The following is a 17,782-nucleotide window of genomic DNA, read 5'->3' on the forward strand; positions in this document are numbered from 1 at the left end:
ACTGAGTGATATTTTTCCCCTTTTGGTGCAGTAGAAATTAGGTAAACCTCAGTCCTGAATGTTTGCTTAGTTTTGTACACTTTCGTTAGCACTCTGTCCTCTTCATAGAATCACCATCTCCGTTTATTTTTTTTAAAAAGCAGCAAATGATGCCACTATCAGCTGCTTCTAATTAACCTCCCCTGGCTGTGTCTGTAAATGACTCAGCACCTGGATTTCTTAAAGTGGTCAGGTTATTTTGAATCACAACCATATAAAATCACTTAAAACTACTCAGAAGTTCAACACCAACATTTCTTCCCGAAGCTTTGTTTCTAGAGTTCAAAAGGATCATGCTAGAGCCTTTGCTATCAACTTTAAAAAAATAACTGGGCCACAAATTAAAAGCCAGTCAATCCAGGAAAATGGTTCATGGTGTTTTCCAGTATGAGAGCCCTTTTAATAATATTCAAAACATTCTGAAGAACATTGATGACGACTGTGGTTGGACATCTAACATTCACTGAACAAACACATAGACATTGTTGTGGGAAATTGAAAATAGGAATACAGGTGAGCTCTATTGGGAAATTCATCTTAAAATCCCAAATTTTCATTCAAAGATAGTATTTCTCTCCATTTCATTTTCCAGGCTAGGTTCTATTAGTTTTCCTGTAATACATCCTGCCTTAGAAAGTCTTGCCTCCTGTATACCACACAGGAAGGAATGGTTAAAGTACACTGGCTTATTTCCAAACACCAGAGCTAAATCTGAAGACATGTAGTAGATTATCAAGTTGACAAACACACCTCCACATATCTGGGAACACTTTTTTACCCTCTCAAGATTGCCGAGATCTACAAAAGCCACTATCTCTGAATGTGAATGGAGAGTTCCTTGGCTGGGTCATTCCCCTCCTTCCTGTTATGGTGTTTTGGGGAGGAAGTGGAAGATGGCAAGACACCTTAAGTCAAAGTCTGTTGGGAACATGTGAACAAGTTTGATTTGGGGGCTGTCTATATTATCTCAGGACCCCAGGAGGTCATGGCTTCTAAGAAAAAAGAGAATTTTGCTAATGGTAGCATGAATATAATTTTGAGAAACCCTTGCAATAGTTCCATATTCTCCCAGGTACTTACCACCAAGGTTGGGGAGCAATGACCCAGGGTTTCATGAAAATTATGTATACATAAAAATACATCTTAGTTATTGTGTTAGGTGAGTATAACCATGGGAAGAGAGAGGTCAAAAACACTGACAGAATTCCGGAATTGTTCCATTGTCTTGGGGTTTAACGTATTTGTGGGTTAAGTCTAGGATGAGGTGAGACTTCTGAAGCAGCTGTCTATATAACCACATCCTGTACTTGCTCAAAATCAAGTGCCAGGAAAATCGTATTAGACCAATCCAATATTAGAGCTCTACAGATTTCAGGTGAGGGGTACTACCACAGATGTTCTCTTGGAATAGGCAATTTGGAGAGAAATGCATTATTAGCTGTTCACAACACAGCTTGAGGTGCTAGTGTCCAAATCTCAGGAGAATCAGCCCTACAGAACATTTGACAAAGTATTTAAAATTCCAGAAAGTCTAATACTTAATGAAAAAAATTTTTTTTTTTGTAGGTTGGAAACCAAAATGAGCTATTACACAGTTACAATAAAATATATCAAGTTATTCTATTTGTAATAAACACCTAGTTTTATTATTAGTGGAAGAAAGTACTAGCAATTAACCAAAGAAACATTAAGATGGTAGAAAGAAGTTCATTAAAAAGTAATTTATATTGGTCTGATTTAAACTTAATGTCAACTAAGACTACTATGGTAAGAAGTGACTTTCTAAGTCAAAATGAACCAAAATGAACTTATTTGGTTATACACTTTCTACCTTTCCATCTTCTTTATCACTATGGTATAATTTATCATTAGTTGCGTCTGGCTTACTTTAGAGGTCAGTTGTCTGGAACTTACTTCCTTTTATGCTGTCTCAAAAACAAAGATTTCCTAAAACAGTATTAGAAAGCTCTTACTTGAGATGGTTGCAAAGATTAACCTTAATTTTGGCCAGGGTTTAATCCTGTCTGAATTTGGCTCAATTATAGGACAACAGCTGTGTTTATAAGATCAAAGTTTTATGTTTAACCACCATTAGAAGCACAGATACCAGCAGCATTTATTGTCTTTTACTACATAGAAACAGAAAGTCAACTCATTACAGCATTATAAATGAAGTTGGTAGAAATGAATATTTCATAAATCTTTAAGTCAAATTGTTTGTAAAGGCTGAGAAACCCGGTGGTCTCCCCATTACTTACTATTTTTCATGTGGATTTTATAAGCTTACATTGTGTTACAAGTCCCAAGGTAGAGTATCCTGTTAGAAATTAGTTTAAAAGGCAAATAGCTGTATAACAGACATGTTACACAGAAATAAGCTGATCCAAGGAAATTTTCAGACAAACAAACGTCACTTGACCCTATATAAGGACAATTTTTTTAATTAAAGTAGTTCAAAGAACAGATGAAAATGTCAGAAAGTAGATTAAATGCTTTTGATTTTCCATGAAATCTGTGCCCAATGCATGCAAAAGGAAGTGCTTATGAGTTTGAGTAATGGATATATCATAACGTGTGTTTTTTAGCTTTTGTGAAATGAGATCTTCAAAGCTGATACACTAATTATTTTGTTGTGTTACTGTGATTAGGTAACAAATGGTTGCTATAGATTAAAATCATGTTAATAAAAAAATTCTACCTACATTTTAAAGGGCATTATTTCTTTAAATGTATAATTAGAAAAAAATGTTAATTGTTTTGAAATTCTTTTCAAATGCCTGTTAAATGTTTTTCAATCAGCAAGGTGTTAAAATTAAAGAAGCAGTGTTCTCTCCTGTCCTTGTTGCTGAGCACACAGTTTGATAAAGATATATCGGAACACAATGCTGCTTCTGAGGACTTGACCAAGCTCTCATGAGGAATATGTGGAAATGGATCATAATTATCATTTTTATTTGGCAAATTTTATTTAGGCTCAGAGCTAAGGCTATTATTACTTGTATGGTATAAAGTTGGGTTAAACTGAGTTTAACTTTTTGAGGTATAGAAAAACATGGAAAATAGTCTAGAGTGACTACTTTTTCTCTCCTAAAAACTATTAAAATCAGTCTTGGGCACAATACTGCCTCATAACTTCCCAATCAGCGTTTCTGGGACAATGTCAGATTTTAGACAATTACAGAAAACCAGGCACAAATGTGCAAACCAGATTTCAATTTCTTCTTCACTGACATGAGATTTAAAACAGCAACAGAAACATTTCTAGGTCAGTGTCAATATGTAGTCACAAATTACCAAAGAAAGAAACAAATTGGAGTGCATGGGTGTGTGATTTTGTGTTTTGGCATGGGAGAGATACTGAAATACTCACAACGTAGAAGCCAAATCATAAAAATGAAATGGGACTTATGATCCCATCATTCTGAAAAATGTAGGATTTAGCTCTGACATCTTGCAGATTTGTGATATCCTGACTTTTGCTTCAATAGTCCTAAATAATACAAGTTTTAGAACATAAGTACAACTTTTTTCACTTTGATGTTTTAAGTGAAGCAATCCTGAGGAAAACTTAAATTTCAACAGAAGAAAAACCCTCTTGGACATATTTATAAACAAACATGGAAAAACTAAAACTGGGACATACAATGTGAAATATCTCATGTTATCATCAGGAATTAGAAGTGATGACCAATAACTAATTCCTCATAAATACTTCCTCGTGTCTTAGTCTAATTTAAACATATTTCGAAGAACAAAGTTTACTAAGAAAAAAAATTATACGATTTAAAAATAATTAAACACAATAAAATTTAACAACAAAGTATAAGTTGGAACATGGTCCTGTAGCCTACTATTAAGATCTAAAGAAAGAAAAAGAGGTTAGAGTTCTCAATGCTTACATAGGATAAAGTATATTTCATTTCTGAAACTAACAGGTGTAGGCAACCCTCTCATTTCTTGAGAATGTCTTATCTTACAGTCACTATATTAGTCCACAAATGGAATCACCATTTTCTTCTCTTTGAGGATAACATTTCCTGCCTCTTTTTGGCATAACAGTATACAATCATCATGAGTTATCTTTTTCCAACACAGCTTCCCCTACTAAAATACAGAAGTTCTATTGGGTTTTTTTTTTTTTTTTTTTTTTTGAGATGGAGTCTCGCTCTGTCACCCAGGCTAGAGTGCAGTGGTGTGATCTTGGCTCACCACCACATCTGCCTCCAGGGTTCAAGCAATTCTCCTGCCTCAGCCTCCCAAGTAGCTGGGATCACAAGCATGCACCACCACGTCTGGCTAATTTTGTTTTTGTATTTTCAGTAGAGGTGGGGTTTCACCATGTTGGCCAGGCCGGTTTTGAACTTCTGACCTCAAGTGATCTGCCCGCCTCGGCCTCCCAAAGTGTTGGGATTACAGGCATGAGCCACCATGCCCAGACCTACTGGGTAATTTTATCAGACAACTTTTATATTTTGGTTAAACCCTTATCCCAGAGAATCCATTTCTTATACACCCAAGCCCAACATAATCATCTCCCTAATTTCCATCCCTAAATAAAACCCACCCACTTCATACATCAATTTTTCTAAGTATATGACAACAATTTTTGAATACACTGGCCTTAGAGGTGACTTTTTTATTTCTTGGACACATCCTGAAATGACAAATTCTTATAAGAATCACTATTGATAGCCCTTTGGCTATCCTGATGCTTTTAGGAATCCTTGCCCCATCACAGAGACTCTTAAAGAGAACCATGTCAAAATTCCTTGCTCTTTGCTTTTTACTTTGTTAGTCAAAATCTTATTATGAAGGAGTAAACAAAACCATTTATATCATTTGGTTATAATATTTAACTGTATTAAAAAAATTAGGAAATTGCTATGAAATTTTTCATCTGTACTTTAAAGCATGTAAAAGTTGAACCCAAACATCTACATATTATAAAATTTCGCTGAATTCTTTCTTTTAATTACCTGGAACATTCTCCTATCTCTTAAAAATATCATGTTCTTGATTCTATAATTATTTTAAGACACCTTACGAATAGAAAACTGCAGTAAAAAATATTTACTGGCATTAAACATAAATCTCTAAAACCTCAAAAATAAGACCTACTCATCTCTGAAATAAATAATTTCTATACATCTCTGAACCGTGTGACAGACACATACTAGGTACTTTCATTCACCTTTATTTAATCTTCACAGCAACTCCACAAAACAATGATTTCTATGGGTACTTTACAAGAGGAAGTGAAGCTTCAAAGAGGGTATTAACTTGCAGGAATGGGCAGTTTGTCAAAATGTATTGAATTCTGTATGTGACTGACAAGCAGAACCATAATTTTATATGCTTCTGACTGTACCATGATGTATACCCAAAATGTGATACAGCTGTCTTAGATAATGTTGATTTTAATGATCTTTGAGAGGGTGAACGTGGTTCCATTGCCAATAGGTCCCATCTCAAAAACACTTAAGTTTCTTGGTAAGAACAGTGAAGATTCATAAAAAGGAGGCTGTTAAAGGGATACACTAGAAGTCATTTTGATCCCATATACCACATGTTCTAAGACTCTTAAAACACCTAGTCCAAAGGAATCTGCATATAATAAACAGGGTTAAGTAATATAATCAATTACATATTTAAGAAACTGAAAACCATTTTTTACATTGAGTATACACACACACACACACACACACACATATATATACATACACACACACACACACTCAACAACCACTTCCGGAGTACCCTAAGATATTTTTTTCTCCTTTGATTTTTTTTTTTCTTTTGAGATAGTCTTGCTCTGTCGCCCAGGCTGCAGTGAAGTGGCACGATCTTGGCTCACCGTAACCTCTGCCTTCCAGGTTCAAGTGATTCTCCTGCCTCAGTCTTCCAAACCATGCTTGGCTAATTTTTTAATTTTTATTTTTTTAGTAGAGATAGGGTTTCACCATGTTGGCCAGGTTGGTCTTGAACTCCTGCCCTCAAGTGATCCACTCCCTTCGGCCTCCCAAAGAGCTGGGATTACAAGTGTGAGCCATTGCACCTGGCCTTTTTTTCTGTTGATAAATGGGTCCCTGAGAATTAGAAAAACAGCATACACTCAAAGTACAGAAAATAGGTACACTTTAAATATTCCTTTTCTGATAAACTCAAAAGCATTATTTTTCCTTGGTCATCTCTTCTCTGGAGGTCAGTTGCTGAATCAATATATGATTTTATAAGATTATTAAAAACAAAATATATATATATACACACACACACACACAAACAAGAGTAGAAAAATAATTTTTCAAATCATTCACATTTTATTTAATAAAAGCAACTAAGACATTTTCTAAAGTATATGGTATATTTGATATAAAAATTCTTCAAAATATGTACTATAGAAATTCTTCAAAATATGTACTAAAAATACAAAGTTTGTGAATCTAAGGTACAAAGAAAACTTTATACTTCAGTCACCCAAAACAACAGCTTGTGGTCTCCTCCAATTACACACAGAGGGAGAGTTCGATGCCAGGACAGGCCAGATCCAACGGCTACAGAACCCATGAGGATGGGCTATAAAATATGTGAAGAATTAAAGAAGCACAGTAAGTCCCCAAAATTAATAAATAAAAATGACTTGCAAAAATACAAAATGCATTGATAATTTATCTTTGTAGCAGAAACAAAATTTAAAAATATGCCCCCTTACAGGTGAAATACACATTATTGATATGCAGCTGGAACATGGGATACAATCCATGTATGAATAACTGGTACAATCCAGACTCCATTTTTGCAGTCTACACCAACCAAACAAGCAAAATTAATGTATTTAAATAAAGAAGAAAATATAAAAGTGACAGAAGAAATAAAAAGCTTCTTACATGAATATTGGCCAAAAAAACCTGTTGTCACTGGTAATGCAAACATCAAAAAAAAAAAAAAAAAAAAAAACAACAAAAAAACACACACACACACACACACACACATAAAAAACAAAAACAAATGAACCACCTTTTCTTGCAATTTAAGCAGGTAACAAACATAAATGTCTTTAGTTAACAAATTACAAATTTGGGGCTATGAGTGGAAAAGTCAAAAACACAAATTAAGAAAAGCACATATGTTACAAAACATTTCCACATTACCTGAGGGTGTCCTAAATGATGAATTTGAAACTGGCTTGCCATTTTGCCAGGATAACCAGTGGTTGCAAACAGATTTTCACTAATTGTGGACCACCTGTGAAACAAGGAAGCATAAAATTAAGTATTGTATCCTATAGATAACGACAAGCTTTTCCAAAGCGGGTTTTTTCTTTTTCTTTTTTTTAAGAGACAGGGTCTTGCTCTGTCACCCAGGCTGGAGTGCAGAAGTGCTAACAAAACTCACTGTAGCCTCAAATTCCTGGGCTCAAGTGATCTTCCCACCTCAGCCTCCCTAGCAGTTGGGACTACAGGTGTGTACCATGATGCCCAGGTAAGTTTTAATTTTTTTTTTTTTTTGGTAGAAATCGGGTCTTGCTATCTTGCCCAGGTAGATCTCAAAGTCCTGGCCTCAAGTGATCCTCCTGCCTTGGTCTCCTGAAGTGCTGGGATTATAGGTGTGAGCCATAGCACCTAGCCAGAAACAGGTTTCTTTTTGTATAAAACCAGTGATTTTAATAATCCTAAATTTGTTAATATGTCTTTACAATTAGACTGGGAATTCGAGGAAAATATTCCATAAATATTTTCTCATACTATTAAGTATTTATGAAGTGCTTATTTTGTGTCATTTCATTAAGTTCCAAAGTTACACAAGGTTAATACAATCCTTTTTTTCACAACCAAAGTGGTAACAGTGTGGTAGAAGACACAAATAAGGTATCAAATACGACAGTCATTCTGCCCATTTTCTATGCTAACTGAACCCCAACTTTGTTCAGGGCACAGTGTGTCCAACCCTAGGGGATTAGACATAATTAGTTTAAGGCAGTCATAGCAATCTCCCATAAAAGGAGAAGGTTCCTTCTTCTCCTCTTACTTTTTTTTTGTTTAATTCTTCGGCAAATGGAGTACATCTCTTATGCCTGGAACTCTCATAGCCATCTTGTGACTATGAAGCAACAAGTCCCAAATCCTTGCCATTAAGAATAGCAGAGGGAAAGGATGAAAAGGGTCTGAGCTCTTGATGACAGTGATGAGCTGCTAAACAAGCCCTGAGACTACCTCCTCTAGACTTATAAGTACCATAGCTCATTGATTTTAAAAATGATGTATACTCGCTCATTGGCGTATATTTGTTCACACATCTCTGAAGTCAGGATATCTCTTATGATCCACGGCATTCTTACATTTAGTTGAATGTATTTTATTCTCAACAATGGTATCTCTAAGTTCTACAACTTTATTGGGGATATTTTAATATCCCCAATATATTGGAATATAGCATATAATAAAATTTCACTGGTTTTGGTCTCTCATTTAGTTTTGCTGTTCCTTAAAAAGCAGAAATAATAGCTTAATGACCACACGATACAATGGAGTATTATGAAAAAGAACAAGGTAGACGTGTATGTTAATTTAAGTGAAAAGCAAAAACACATCGCAGAGATATACTATCTAGCATGGTTTCATTTAACACACAATAATAAAGTTTATATACATGAATATGGGCTCCCCTACATTTACATCCTTAACAGCACAGAACAATCAGGAAGCATAATATATTCCAAATTGTTGGGGTGGTAGTGGTGGAGTGGTTACATGTTTTTCTGTGTAAAGAAAATATCTGGAAAACAAATCAACTCCTTGTCTAGACCAAAAGACACAATCGATGACTTAGTTGTAATCAGGGCAAAAAACAACTCAGTGCAAAGAAGAGAACTACAAAAGTATCCCAGTGGTGGCACAGCACGACATCAAAAGATCAAATCACAGCTCTGACAAAAATGGTACATTACCTGAATAAGCAGGCTCGATCCATGTGAACAGGTCTCTTATTTTGAGGATAACTAAAAGATAATATTTTGCATTTTATGAATTATGTGTTAGACTCAAGTGGGTGAACTTAAGGTTTAAACGGTATTTTCTCTTTATAGGACAGAATGTCCAATGTGTTTAAACTATAATAAATCCTAAACAAGCAATCAGTTAAAACAGATGAAATACAATAAAGACATGACTTAGAACCACTGCAGGGAACCATCATGCAACAGGGTCGGTGTTTTTCTTATTTTCCAATATAAGTAAACATTGCACAGATCCAAGATTTCCTCTTTTGCACTGTCCTTTCTGGGTTACTCCCAGAGTAAATCTGGATAGCAACTTTATGTTATGTAAAAATCCATAGCTCTGGCCTTCTATAGGAGAGACTTGTTTTCGCTTGACAGTGTAGTCTCAGGTATAACAGGATGGACGAGTGGATCATTTAGCAACAGTTACTGCCTTTTTTTTTTTTTTCTGTAATAGACAAACATATCAAGAAAGTACCTGGACCGAGTAATATCCCAAATTAACCAATCATTTCCTGCAACGGCTCCAACTTTGAAGGTGTTTTTTAAGCACCAGTGTGCTGACATTAATGGCACTTGTTCTGATTCAAGAGATAAAATAGCCTGTTGGGCCAAAAGATCATAAAATCGGATTGTTCCATTCTTCTCTGCAACCATTAGCTGTAAGACAGAAAAATAAAAAGAAACTCAATCACTTATCTCACTAACTATACCTGAAGTATCAGCAGAGATTCACTGTTGTACGGTAAAATGTAAACACTTGCAATATACAGGTTGAGCATTCCTCATCTGAAAATCTGCAGTGCTCCAAAAACTAAAACTTTTTGAGTGCCAACATGATGCCACAAGTGAAAATTCCACATATAAGCACTTAACACAAACTTTGTTTCATGCACAAAATTATTTTAAAAAGTTATATAAAATTATCTTCAGGTCATGTGTATAAGGTATACAGGAAACATAAGTGAATATCAAGACTTGGCTCCCATTCCCAAGATTTCTCATGTATATGCAAATATTACAAAATGCAAAAAATTCCAAAATCTGAAACCCTTCTAGTTCCAAGAATGTCAGATAAGGATCCTCAACCTATATTACAGATGGCAGATCAAATATAAAGGAAGTAAGAGGCTATGTAAAAATCTCCAGAGAATATTAAAAACCTTAGAGAAAACTGGCAAGATAAACGATTCAAGATTTGGCTGGGTGTGGTGGCTCACACCTGTAATCCCAGCACTTTGGGAGGCTGAGGCGGGCAGATCACTTGAGGTCAGGAGTTTGAGATCAGCCTAGACAACATGGTGAAACCTCGCCTACACTAAAAAAAAAAAAAAAAAAAAAAAAAAGCTGGGTGTGGTGGCACAAGTCTGTAATCCTAGCTACTAAGGAGGCTGAGGCGGGAGAACTGCTTGAACCCGGGAGGCAGAGGTTGCAGTGAGCCGAGATCGCGCTACAGCACTCCAGCCGGGGCAACAAGAGCGAAACTCCATCTTTTTTTTTTTTTTTTTTTTTTTTTTTAAAAAGAAGGTTCGAGATTTGGTAGAATTTTAAGTGATGATGTATGGTCACTAAGAAGAGATCAATTTAACAATTCCTTCTGCGAAAAGTTACTTTTAAGTAAGTTAGTTATGTTGTCTAGAAAGAATACCTAAGTATGTATCTCTCAAGAGAGACAGACATTTATGTGTTACGCATACTTACGCAACTCAAGTTTGTTTCTAGAATGGAAGGCAGGGCAGCAGAGTTAAAGAGCACAGACAGGCCGCTTCCTTCACTTATAAGCTGAGTGACTGCCATGTGACTGGCAGCTTTCTCATTTCTAAAATGGAGATGGGAGGATAAGAATGGCTACAGGATTGTTGTGATTATTAAATAGTAATGTGTGTAAAGTACCTCAATGTAATGCTTGACAAATAGTAGCCACCCACTCAAAAAATAGTAGCTATTACTTCACTATTTCCTTTATTCTAAGATACCATTGACTTAAGATGTTTAATACATTGATAAGTTTTATGTGTGAAATACTTTATCAAATGCACAAATTAATTATAATGTGAATTCCAATTTTACAAAATAATAAAATGTGAAAAAATTTTTCTTGATCTCAAGGAAGCATGGCATTGGTATACCCATTTGTGGGAGATAAGGTATGAGATTGCTATTAGTGCATGAATAGTTGATGCCTGAATAAAATGCTTTTCCACTCTCTACATCACTGTAAAGTTCTTACTTTTAAACAGTGTTCTTTTAATTCTGGTTCTATTTAGTTGAAAAATCCTTGAGGGTGTAAAGTAGTAGTGGTAGATTGGTAAGAATGTGGGATTTGGCATCAAAAATCCTGAGCTGTACCATTTAATCTGTTGAGTAACCTGGAGTTAGCTTTCCTATCTGTAAAATGGAGGATAATTATATCAGAGTCAAAAAGTTACTGTATGGCTAAAATGTGATTGTTCTTTAAGAATGTACTTTTGTACTTTCCTAAACACATAAAACATCATTTATTCTACTATTCATCTAACAGGCTTTTACTGAGCATCTATTTTATACACACATACGGATAGTCAATTTTTCAGGGTAGTTTGTTGTTATAAAGTTGCTGCAAACACTCAATTAGTGAATACTGAACCATTAGGGAAATACACAGTTAGGTTCCCTGCCAGCCTGTGGTCACAACCTTTTTGATGACTGATCAATATGTAGCTTTTAAAAACTGTTTCTTTTTAAAGATATCTTAATATATACTGATCCATTAATATAGACCTCACCATGAACAGTGCTATAACTCATGCCTAAACAAACCTTACCTAACATATTTATTTTCTTCATAAGGCACATCACAGCCTTCTCGTACTTAGAACACTAGACAGCACTACATTACTGTGCTTGGGGATGATTTTACACAGCAAAATTTTACACAGTAAAATTACCCACAAAAAGTACAAAAATGTTAAAAATGTGGCACTAAACTGACGAGGAAAAGACACCTATTTACAGTATGAAAGCTAAAATAAGAAGCCAGAGCTCACCTTGTTCAACCTAAGCTGAGCAAGTGCACATAAGCTGACTCAAACCTTTTGTTGTTCTGTGCTCCCTGCGTATGTCTGTGACTAAGGAAGTGCTATGAGTATTGATTTTGGGGTTACAAATAAAGTTTAGTGAGGAGGGAAATTCAAAAATGCAAAATCTGTGAATAATGAAGATCTACTATATACAAACATACAAAAAACACTATATTAATTCCAACAGAAGTCAAACATAAAGGACATATTCCTTGATCTCAAGAAACTTTCTATCTAGAAAAGAGAATTATGAAAAAATCGGACAATAATTTAAGGCAAAATGCTCTAGAGTACAAAAAGGAATTATTCCAGAATATAGACAAGGTTTGGAATTACAGTATTCTTAGAAGAAGTGGAATTTGAAATTATTTTTATTAGCCAGGCGAGGTGGCAAGTGCTTGTAGTCCCAGACACTCAGGAGGCTGAGGCAGGAGGATCACCTGGGCCTGGGAAATAGAAACTGCAGTGAACTATGATTGTCCTGCTGCCTCCAGCTTGGGCCACAGAGTGAGACCCTGCCTCAAAAACAAAACAAACAGAAAACAGAAATGATTCTTTAAGAACAGGCAAATGTTAAGATAATACTAATGCTACTAACAATAAATACAATGAGGTCAATGACAAACATACAACAAAAACAAGTACAACACTGAGGTGAGAGCTTTACATGTCTGCTTTATTTAATGCCCTAAGCTACTGTATGAGGAAATTACTATTGTTAATCCCATTTTTCAGATGAGACTGTGGCTCAAAGTGATTTATGTGATTTGTTCAAGGTATCAACCCTAGCCCATGATGGAGCCTGGATTTGAATTCAAGTCTGTTTAACTACAGTGCACACATGTTCCTTGCTACAAAGCTAGGCTGCTGAAGACTGGTGAGTGGTCTAGTGTGCTATAGTCTGGAGTGGGGAAGGATCAGAAAAGGTAAGAGAACCAGGAAGATTTACCAGGACCTAGTAAAAATATTTGATATTTTGAGAGTGACTTGAAAGATCTTGCGAATTTCAGGTATGACTTATGGACTATGGAAGGGCTAAGACTACCTGAGCCTGGTCCGAAGGTACTAGGAGCAGTAAAGCATGGTAAGCAGGTGTGCAGCCTCTATAGCCAGACTGCTTGGATGGGGCCCAGCTCCGCCTTCAGGAGCTGTAAGATCTTGGGCAAACTGCTTACCTTTCTGTGTTTCAGGTTCTTATCACTAAGAAGGGACTAATAAGAGTATCTACTTGATAGGACTATTGGGAGAACGGCAGGAGTTAGTAAATATAAAGCACTTAGAACTGTTTTGGCACAAAGCAGGCACTCAACAAACACTGGCTATTATAGGTTAAAGTCAAATTAAAAACTCACTTCTAACACAAAATTTTTGTTATTTGCTGTCTGTATAACTGTGCTCAATTATGACAAATCTTTTTTTGGGTGAAAGAACAGATAGGGTAGAAAAATTAAGTGAGTTTGGGAGTAGCTGAATCTAAAAATGGCACATGGGGAATTTTTCCTTTAGGAATTTTCAGAACTATAAACAACACCATGCACTGTGAATTTCCAAGGGGGAAATACTTTAAGTGGCATAGAACATTGTCATATTTGAACCAGATTGAGTTCAAATCTGTCACTGTGTGACCTTGGGCAAAATGCTTTACCTTTTGGTGCTTCGGTTTTCTCATCTACAAAATAGAATACTAGTACTGTCCCTGTAGTGTTTTGTGGGGATTAAATGAGAATACATGTCAAGTACTTAGTACAGTTCCTGGCAAATAGGAAGCATTCAACAAATGTTGGTTGTTAAATCTATTTCATTTAGCTATTTTTTTTTTTTTTTGAGACAGAGTCTCATTCTGTTGCCCAGGCTGAAGTGCTCACTGCACCCTTGACCTCCCTGGCATGAGCAATCCTCCCACCTGAGCCTCCAGAGTAGCTGAGACTACAGTCGAGCACCACCACACCTGGCTAATGTTTGCATTTTTAGTAGAGATGAGGTTTCACCATGTTGCCCAGGCTGGTCTCCAACTACTGAGCTCAAGTGATCCACTTGTCTCGGACTCCCAAAGTGTTGGGATTACTGGTGTGAGTCACTGCTCCCGGCCACATTTAGTTACTCTTTAACCTCTTTTTTCTTAGGGTAGAGACTGAGATGTCCTCAGTCCCAATTATTTGATCCTGTGACATCCTAAATCCTTGGTCCTGTTATTAGTATGCATTGAAATCCTAGCTCCTATTGAGGCTTATTGGATTTGGGAGCTTAGTTTTTGGAGGTCTCTTGACTTTTATATATTTTACTATTAAATTCTAGCCATTTGTTTTGTGTTCTCCTGATTTTATGGTTTTTTTGTGGTTTATATCTCTTGGGATTTTCATAAGCATTCTATGAGATAGGTAATCAAGAACTCATCTCTCTCTTCTCTAGCTGCCTTATTTTCATCAAGGCCAAGCATAAGAGGCCAACAATTCTGGGCTTGCAGAGCACTGAAATGATTGTAGAGCACTGAAAATGAATGGCAGAGCACTGAAAGCGATTGGGCTTGTTACCACTGCAATGATAGTATCAACAATGACCAGTAGCTAAAATTGACTGAGTACTTACTATGTGCTTTTTAAAGGATTTTACACATGTTAGCACATTTAATCTTATATATCCATTTTATAAGATGAGGTGAAGACAGTAAGAGAAAGTTTAAGTAACTTGTCAGAGATCACATAGCTAGTAAGTGGTGAAACTGGGATCTGACTCCAGGCAGTTAAATGAAGAATCCACACTCTTAACCACTTCTCTGTATTTCAGGTGTCTGAGTTTAGCAGTGATAGGATGAAACTGTTATTCTAAGACTCTTAGTCCAGTAGGCAAGAAGAATCAAAGAGTAAAGAACCACGGACTTTAGAAACAAGCTAAGGCTTGGCAAGTTAGGCGTGAGAACAGAAAGTGGGAGAATGCACCTTAATGAAGAGAAGAATGCTAGAGTTAGTGAAAATGAAGGAAAAATTAAAAGACCTGGAATAGTTTGTGTATAGGGAAAGAAGGAATTAAAGGTAATTTTAGGATTCTGAGTTTATGTGATTTAGAACAGGGACTTTCAAACATTCTAAAGTCATGGAAACATCATAAAAGAAAGGAGATGGGGTAAGGTGAAATTTTAATCATAAGTAGGAGAAAAACAGAAATTAAGTTAAAGCATATGGAAGAAAGAGATAAAAATAACAGCAAGAAATTAAGCATTAAGATGTAAGTTTTGGGATAGAAGTTATAATAAATGTTCTCATTTGTCATGCAGGTCATAGTTTTTACAAAGCAGTTTATTGTAGTTATATGTGGTGATATTAACATTTTGGTAGAAACTGTGACTGTGTTTTAATTTAAGTAGACTCACTGCTCTTGGGGAGAAATGTAGGCATAAAACAAAATTTAGGAACTGGACTCAGAAATAAACCTATCAATTTAATAAGTTAGAACATTTCACTCATGCACATATGCAGAGTATAATTCTACTGATGAAAAGACTCAATGGGCCTGAAACAAATTTCTATGAAATCCCAGGGTTCAGAGAACACACTTACACACAGTCTGGGGATTATCTCCTCTGTGAAAGCTGTGAGAAGATTTGGTTAATCCTTCTTTATGTCATCATTCTACTTAATAGATTTTTTGATTCTAAAACTTATTTGTGTTGCTATATTTACATGTTTTTCTTCCTTATACATCAGTATACAACTTAAGAGCAGGGACTTTATCCATTCTTTTATTCCCTATTACAATAAAGGATACAGTGTAGTGAGAATTAACCCTTGAAGCAATTCACATATGGTGAAAGAAAAGTTGGCAGAGTATAAAGAAAAAGGGAACATATATGCAAAGTTGCTCAAAAGGACTTAGATAATGTGGCTTTAAAAATCAAACTAGCATTTCAAGAAGGAGGTGATCAGCAGTGTAAAACACTGGCTGGAGAATAAGAATGAAGGAAAAGGCCATGGGATGTGTTGAAAATATCCCTGGTACCTTCTGAGAGAATAGTGGAGACTGACTGAGATTACGGTGTTAGACCAAAGGATGGGAAAAGAAGAAATGAAGTTAAAAGGTACAAGTGATGGATTCAAACATTTAGAAATAAAAGGTGTGATGAAGATAGTTTAAAATTTAAAGGGGAGGTGGAAAAAGGGAATTTTTAAGAGTAAGATCTATGGAGCTGGGAGGCATGAGTTCAAATGCCAATTCTTCCACTTACTAGCTGTGTGACCTTGGATAATTTATTTCATTTCTCTGCACCTTGGTTTCCTTATCTGTAAAATGGGGATAATCACAGTGCCTATCTCATGTTACCATGAGGACTAAATAAGCTAACATAATGAAATGCTGACTATGGACCTGTCATATTTAAGCACTACGTGCTTGTTATGATTAGTGAAACTTATCTTCTCATGCAAACTTGAGGACGGAACAGAGTCGACAGAGAACAAGCATGAAGACGGCCAGTGCGGTGGCTCACAACTGTAGTCCCAGCAATTTGGGAGGCCGAGGAGGGCAGATCGCTTGAGACAAAGAGTTTGAAACTAGCTTGGGTAACATGGTGAAACTCTGTCTCTACAAAAAATACAAAAATTAGCCGGGTGTAGTGGTGCATGCCTGTAGTCCCAGCACCTTGGGAGGCTGAGACAGGAGGATCACCTGAGTCCGGAACACGAAGGTTGCAGTGAATGACGAATGCTAGTTACTGGAAATGAAATATCAAGCATGATCCCAAGTTGGCCATGCTTGGTAACTACCAGATTAAAGGTCAGTTGGTTGTGCCACTGCACTCCAGCCTGGGTGACAGCCAGGCTCTGTCTCCCAAAAAAAAAAAAGAAGTATGAAGACATTAGAGGACTGTGGGAGTCTAAGGAACTGCCATGAACTTTAGAGAACAGATGAAGAATTAACTTTAAGAAAGATGACTGTAGTAACTTCTCAGATTCTAGGGAAACATACAATAACTACAGTGATGATGAAGAGAAGACACTGGCAAATGAGAGAATTCTTGTTTAATGGCTCCTATCTTCCCAGTGAATCAGCATTAAGGGTAGTTGATAATAAGAACTTGTAGTGTATTTTTAGTGTTTTAGAAAGCTCTATCTTGAATAGGAATTGAACACTACTGTAGCTAAGACAAATTTGCCTTCGTCCACTAATGTTTGTTCACACTAGGGCTCACCAGGGTGGATGATGTAACTTAAAAAAAAAAAAAAAAAAAAAAACTGCCTACTAGGCCAGGTATGGTGGCTCATGCCTGTAGTCCCAGCATTTTGTGAGGCTGATGTGAGTGGATCATCTGAGCTCAGGAGTTTGAGAGCACCCTGGGTGACATGGCAAAACCCCAACCCTACCAAAAATACAAAAAAATTAGCTAGGTGTGGTGGTACGTGCCTATAGTCCAGCCATTCAGGAGGCTGAGGTGAGAGGATTGCTTGAGCCTCGGAGGCAGAGGCTGCAATGAGCCAAGATCACACCACTGCACTCCAACCTGGGTGACAGAGACAGACCCTGTTTAAAAAAACAAAAGCAAAAACAAAAGAAAAACCAAAACAAAAAAAATCCCTGCCTACTGCTACTAGATTGTTGGAACACCAGTTTTTACACTGACATCCACTAAAGATCAGGAAAAGTGTACTTTGAATAAATGCCAATTATGGATGATGGCTGCCAAATAAAAATCTTAACA

General features: G+C 36.3%; 1 protein-coding gene across 2 annotated transcripts in view; it reads right to left on the bottom strand.

The window, feature by feature from the left end:
* Positions 1-5,220: 5,220 nt before the first annotated feature.
* NUP37 (nucleoporin 37) overlaps positions 5,221-17,782 on the bottom strand; it is a 48,174-nt gene continuing 35,612 nt past the window's right edge. The window contains exons 7-10 of one of the 2 annotated variants that reach the window (XM_050750227.1): positions 9,513-9,694; positions 8,984-9,034; positions 7,188-7,281; positions 5,221-6,125 (exon numbers count right to left, since the gene is read on the bottom strand). In XM_050750227.1, coding sequence (XP_050606184.1) covers positions 6,033-6,125; positions 7,188-7,281; positions 8,984-9,034; positions 9,513-9,694 — 420 coding nt within the window. In that variant the 3' untranslated portion in view covers positions 5,221-6,032. Of the gene's footprint in view, positions 6,126-6,333; positions 6,613-7,187; positions 7,282-8,983; positions 9,035-9,512; positions 9,695-17,782 lie in introns of those variants that run through there. The other variant, XM_050750226.1, reaches the window with a different exon arrangement.

Source organism: Macaca thibetana, chromosome 11, assembly GCF_024542745.1.
Source record: "Macaca thibetana thibetana isolate TM-01 chromosome 11, ASM2454274v1, whole genome shotgun sequence".
In the NCBI taxonomy this organism is placed as follows: Eukaryota; Metazoa; Chordata; class Mammalia; order Primates; family Cercopithecidae; genus Macaca; species Macaca thibetana.